At 37.4% G+C, this 6,573-nt stretch overlaps 1 protein-coding gene across 5 annotated transcripts in view; it reads left to right on the plus strand.

Annotated features, from left to right (window-relative positions):
- The window catches only part of GSX2 (GS homeobox 2), a 51,539-nt gene extending 45,484 nt beyond the window's left edge, over positions 1–6,055 (plus strand). For 2 of the 5 annotated variants that reach the window (XM_056558090.1, XM_056558080.1), the window contains exons 2-4: positions 1,543–1,686; positions 2,815–3,699; positions 5,131–6,055. In XM_056558090.1, the coding sequence (XP_056414065.1) occupies positions 3,285–3,699; positions 5,131–5,471 (756 nt within the window). In that variant the 5' untranslated portion in view covers positions 1,543–1,686; positions 2,815–3,284 and the 3' untranslated portion in view covers positions 5,472–6,055. The remainder of the gene's footprint in view (positions 1–1,542; positions 1,687–2,814; positions 3,700–5,130) is intronic. The other 3 variants (XM_056558100.1, XM_056558120.1, XM_056558109.1) reach the window with 3 other exon arrangements.
- The last annotated feature ends 518 nt before the right edge of the window (positions 6,056–6,573 follow it).

The raw sequence follows: 6,573 nt of genomic DNA on the forward strand, positions 1-6,573 counted from the left end.
ATTGCAGGGATTACTCCATGGCCAGAGACATTCTATCATCAGACAGAGTTATGGAGAAATCTCATAGTAATAAGGAGGAGAGAATGGTGTGGGCACACGTCCTGCATCATTCCGCCTGGCTGCCAGCATCCACTCCTGTGTCTTATCACTGCCCACACTCTATTATCCCAATTACCCATCCACAGCCTGATGTGGCAGCTCAGAGACTGTACATGGCATCATCCATCCAACATCTGCATGCTAGGACTACAAGTCCCAGTATGTCCACCTTAATGCAGGAAAGCTTACCACAGTGTTCCCTAACCTTTAGCTCTACAACTGTTCCAAAACTATAAATCCCATCATGAGTGAAGTTGTGGTTTTGAAACGGCTGGAGAGCCAAAAGTTGGAGAACTCTAGTCCTCATACACCATTGTTTCCCAACCAGGGTGCCTCCAGCTGTTGCAAAACTACAACTCCCAGCATGCCGGGACAGCTGTCCGGGTATGCTGGGAGTTGTAGTTTTGCAACAGCTGCAGGCACCCTGTTTGGAAAACACTGTCATACACTGTCAAATGGCCCAGAAAGACCATGTATGTCACATCTATGTGTCATAAATCCATCTATCTAGCTATTTATATATCTAAATATCATCTATAATCTATATTAACTATCTATCTATCTTCCTAATCCATCCATCCATCCATCTATCTTCCTAATCCATCTATCTATCTATCTATCTATCTATCTATCTATCTATCTATCTAGCAACAGGAGAATACAGCAGCACACTGCTAGCACAAAGATATAGATGAAACATGAGTATATAGATAAAACATGAGTATATAGATAGAACATGAAAAGCTATACAGCTGTAATGCAATAAATGAAGATATGAAACTATGAAATTATGAGGTACTTAGCTTGCAAATTTGGCGCCAAATAGCGTGGACCGTCCCACCACGGTAAGGTGACCTCATTCTGGTGACCCATTTGGCGCCAAATTTGCAAGCTAAGGACCTCATAATTTCATAGTTTCATATCTTCATTTATTGCATTACAGCTGTATAGATTTTCATGTTCTATCTATATACTCATGTTTCATCTATATCTTTGTGCTAGCAGTGTGCTGCTGTATTCTCCTGTTGCTGTATATTTAGCCCAGCAGCCTGCACCTGCAAGCCAGGTTTTTACAATAGTTTGGAATTAATAGTGCTGGCCAACTTATTCTTTGGTTGTATCTATCTATCTATCTATCTATCTATCTATCTATCATCTATCTATCCTCCTAATCCTTCTATCTATCTATCTATCTATTTACCTATCTATCTACCTATCTATCATCTATCTATCTATTTATTTATTTATCTATCTATCTATCTATCTAGCTTCCTAATCCATCCATCTATCCTCCTAATCCTTCTATCTATCTATCTATCTATCTATCTATCTTCCTAATCCATCCATCTATATATATCTACCCATCTATCTATCCTAGCTATTTTCCATGAATTGTAATATGCCCACAATCATGTTCCTGACTACACAATGTTCCATATAAAGCAGGTAGTCTGGACCCGACTGGAGAAAAGAGTTCCCTAATTGGTTGGCACTGCCCTCCTATGACTGCTAATTGTTGTCACAAGATGCCGGATTAGCACATTTCTGGAATACCTCCCTGTTTACCCTGCACACATCCACCTTCCAGTAAGTACTTTCTAATGGAATCCTAATCACATCCAAATAGCTCCATAACCACTCTCACACGTCTCACTAGAGTCCATAATACTAAGCTCAGGTCAATGCTGTAGACACAACCTCATGTACTCAACTTTCCACAGTGCTGGAAAGGGCTCTTACGTATAAAAGGACAGGAGGCTACCCTCTCTACTTTGTCAGTAATTCTTATGATGCTTAAATATAGTGTTGATAGAATGCTACAATGAGTTGATAGAATTCTAGTGCTAATATAATAAAAATAATAATTAATGGGTTATTATTATTATTATTAATAATAAATATAATAACAACAGTAAAAATAGCAATACTACTACTAATAAAAAAAAATACACACATGACTTTTATACAGTTATTTATGCAGGACTAATGCGTTTACTGCATTTCCATGTTACTAAACATAAAGTCCAGCAGACAAACTCGTACAAAGTTCAGGAATAAGTGATTTAAGTAAGATAAATAAATAAAATATAGCTGAGAAAAAATACACACATATATATATATATATATATATATATATATATATATACATACATTTCCAGTCTTGCCATGTATGTGTCTTCTTTCTATTGCTATATAATACAATTCTGTGACTGCACAAAATTAGCTACATAAATGAATGAACTCAAGGGCTGCCCCCTGTTATATTACTGGAATCTCAATCTCTGAATTTCTTTGTAAAATTCACTGTAAAAAAAAGTTACAAAAACATGCCACAATTCATCCAAAACATCTATGTATCAAAATATGCAAAACTTAATATACAACCCCGGAAAATAGATTTTATAGAATATATGGTTTTTATCATCTAATATAATATACTTTTGTCTAGTTTATGTTGTATAAATTCCATGTGGGCAATGAGGATATTTACTTGATATTTATTGTCTTTTTATCCTGTATTGAACATACTTTACTATTATTGACTTTATTTACATTAACGTTCTTCCTCTTCTATTAATTTGGATAATTATTATTATGATCACATAACAACATTAATTAATTTCCAGTACTTTTATTTATGTTGTTTTAGTTGTAAAAGTTTCCCATAATGATCTTCTCCTCTACCTTCTTTTCCATCTTCCTCCTTTTCTTCAGCGTTTTCTTTATTTTCCCATGCTGTATTGTAAACATAATAATAAAAAAAAACATTCTAAGCAGTTTCACCCACAGATGCCAGGATGGCACAGAATGGCTGGCACATTGCTAATAAATGGGGTGATAATGGCAGCTATCAGAGGTCTCTAAGCGCAGCTGCTCCTGCCTAGAAAGTATCTTTATTGTAAAATTAACAAACCAAACACTTTACAAAGTTCTCTGTCCCCTTTGTTGTGTTAACTCTTGGACAAGTAGGCTGGATGAAGTGGATGAGAGTTGGCTCTGCACTTGTTCCTGTGTATAATCCCAGGCTGGGGTACACGTGGGTGACTAGGACCAGCCCTCTCCTGGGGACCCTTTTGTTTAGCTATTGAACATAAGCACCTTCTGAGCTACTGTGCTCTTCACAAGAAGCTTCCACTGCTGCTGAAGGAGAGTTCAAGCTGTCTGGCTGCCACAAGGGATCTGACATGTCTAGGTCTTTCTATGTTGATTCATTAATAATTAAAGACTCACCAAGACCTGCTCCATCCTTACCTGATCACCATCATCCTCATCATCACCACCATCATCATCATCATGGACAAGACTTTCTCCTGCCCATCAGCATGCCATCTCCAGCAGTTATGTCTGTTTCTGCACCCATGTGTCCTTCAAAGAAAAGTGGCAGCTTTTGTGTCTGTCCCATCTGTGTCACCTCTCACCTGCACTCCTCCAGGACTAGCATCCCTTTACTGAAGAGCCAATTCCAAAGTGGAGATACTCAGTACTGTCAGAGGATGAGCCAACAGCCTGCACCAACCATGGTCCACACAGGGCATACACCTGTTTGTAGTCCAACATACAATGTTACAGATCCTAGGAGATTCCACTGTCTGTCAATGGGTAAGAGACTTATCTATTTACATAGCAACATTGTATATTTACCTCTTAGTGTTCCAATCTTAGCAACATTGTTACCTCTTAGTGTTCCAATCTTAGCAACATTGTATATTTACCTCTTAGTGTTCCAATCTTAGCAACATTGTTACCTCTTAGTGTTCCAATCTAAGCAACATTGTTACCTCTTAGTGTTCCAATCTTAGCAACATTGCATATTTACCTCTTAGTGTTCCAATCTTAGCAACATTGTATATTTACCTCTTTTGTTCCAATTTTAGCAACATTGTATATTTACTTCTTAGTGTTCCAATCTTAACAAGATTGTATATTTACCTCTTTTGTTCCAATTTTAGCAACGTTGTATATTTACCTCTTAGTGTTCCAATCTTAGCAACATTGTATATTTACCTCTTAGTGTTCTAATCTTAGCAACATTGTATATTTACCTCTTAGTGTTCCAATCTTAGCAACATTGTATATTTACCTCTTAGTGTTCCAATCTTAGCAACATTGTATATATACCTCTAAGTTTTCCAATCTTAGCAACATTGTATATTTACCTCTTCGTGTTCCAATCTTAGCAACATTGTATATTTACCTCTTTTGTTCCAATTTTAGCAACATTGTATATTTACATCTTAGTGTTCCAATCTTAGCAACATTGTATATTTAGCTCTTAGTGTTCCAATCTTAGCAACATTGTATATTTACCTCTTTTGTTCCAATTTTAGCAACATTGTATATTTACCTCTTCGTGTTCCAATCTTAGCAACATTGTACATTTACCTCTTTTTTCCAATTTTAGCAACATTGTATATTTACCTCTTAGTGTTCCAATCTTAGCAACATTGTATATTTACCTCTTAGTGTTCAAATCTTAGCAACATTGTATGGCTGTATCTTAGGTTCTATATAAGGCTCCTCTGTAGCCGTATGTGTAAGTTAAGGCATTAGCATCAATGTGACATGTTCTTGACTGCATAAAATATGTCTATCCATGCAGAAGACAGTTTGCAAGCAACTGCGCTGTCTCTTATATAGTAAATGCTGCTGAATTGTTATAATGATGAAGCACTGATGGGGAATAATCCTTCTCCCTATATCAGTGTTTCCCAACCAGGGTGCCTCCAGCTGTTGCAAAACTACAACTCCCAGCATGCCCGGACAGCTGAAGGCTGTCCGGGCATGCTGGGAGTTGTAGTTTTTCAACACCTGGAACACCCTGGTTGGGAAACCCTGTCATTATACACTGTCAAATGGCCCAGAAAGACCCACCTTGAGGCACCCTGGTTGGAAAACACTGCCCTATATGGATCGTTTGTTAATACTAATTTACAGAGCGTTTTCTACACAAGATAAAACATATATTTGTGACCTATTTAATGTTATTTGCCTTATTTATGTTTGTTTAACCCTTTCACATTTCATCCGCAGGTAGTGCAGAAAGTGGGCAAATGCAAAATGGTAAAAGGATGAGGACAGCATTCACCAGCACCCAACTTCTGGAGTTAGAGAGGGAGTTCTCCTCAAACATGTACCTCTCCAGACTGAGAAGAATTGAGATAGCTACCTACCTGAACCTATCTGAGAAGCAAGTGAAGATCTGGTTCCAGAACAGGAGGGTGAAGCATAAGAAAGAGAATAAAGGGTCTCAGAGAAACACCCATGGAGGCTGTAAATGTACAAGCGGCCAAGGGCACTACCCTGGCTCAGAAGATGAAGACTCCCTATCTCCTGCTTCCACCACTGAGGACAAGGAGATCTCACCCTTATAGTAGACATCTCCAATATAACTGACTATAGGACCACTGCACTTGTGATTCACAAGCAATAAAAAAACAACTGCAATCCATGCAGTTTTCCAGAATCTGATGCTACAAGTTTCATAAAAGCTCCATGCATGCTGGGCATCCAAAACAGCCTGAACTGATGATCAGTCCCATGCCCTGAACTATGGCATAGTCATGGGTATTGCTTGGCACTTGCTCAGTATTGGACACTTTCTTTCTAATTGTACAGAATATTTTTTGTTCCAGGCCTTTATTAAAGGGTTTATCCAGGAAAAAAACTTTTTTTTAGATATCAATTGGCTCCAGAAAATTAAACAGATTTGTAAATTACTTCTATTAAAAAATCTTAATCCTTGCAGTACTTATGAGCTGCTGAAGTTGAGTTGTTATTTTCTGTCTAAGTGCTCTCTGATGACATGTGTCTCGGGAACCGCCCAGTTTAGAAGCAAATCCCCATAGAAAACCTCTTCTACTCTGTGCAGTTCCCGAGACAAGCAGAGATGTCAACAGAGAGCACTATTGCCAGACAGAAAACAACAACTCAACTTCAGCAGCTGATAATTATTGAAAGGATTACGATTTTTTAATAGAAGTAATTTACAAATCTGTTTAACTTTCTGGAGCCAGTTTTTTCCTGGAATACCCCTTTAAGCTCAACCTGTAGATATGATGGAAGGGCATGTAAAAAGTGTAATCTCTCAATGTGTACACTCACCTGCATGTGAATAGTTTTCTACAAAACTACAATATATTTATATTTATTTAAGTAAATAAAAAAAGTTTCAACTATTAATGTTTCATTTTATTTCATTTATTCTTTATTGCGTTAGCTGTTGTGCCTGAATGGACCCAGACAACTGATGATTTGCTTAATGTGATTGCTTATTGTAGAGGCTAATACCATAATATGTGGATTACAAAGGAAACACAAGCTTGGAGTGCTAGGTTAATGACATATAGTACGACATTCATGGGAATTAGCCCGGCTTAAAACCCTTGAATACAAAGAAGAGAGGAGACTATTTTAATTTGCAGATCAAGTCTACAAATTACAAGGGAAAGTGCTTTGCTACTATTACTATTCATG

The sequence above is a fragment of the Hyla sarda genome, chromosome 1, assembly GCF_029499605.1.
Source record: "Hyla sarda isolate aHylSar1 chromosome 1, aHylSar1.hap1, whole genome shotgun sequence".
NCBI classification, from domain to species: Eukaryota; Metazoa; Chordata; class Amphibia; order Anura; family Hylidae; genus Hyla; species Hyla sarda.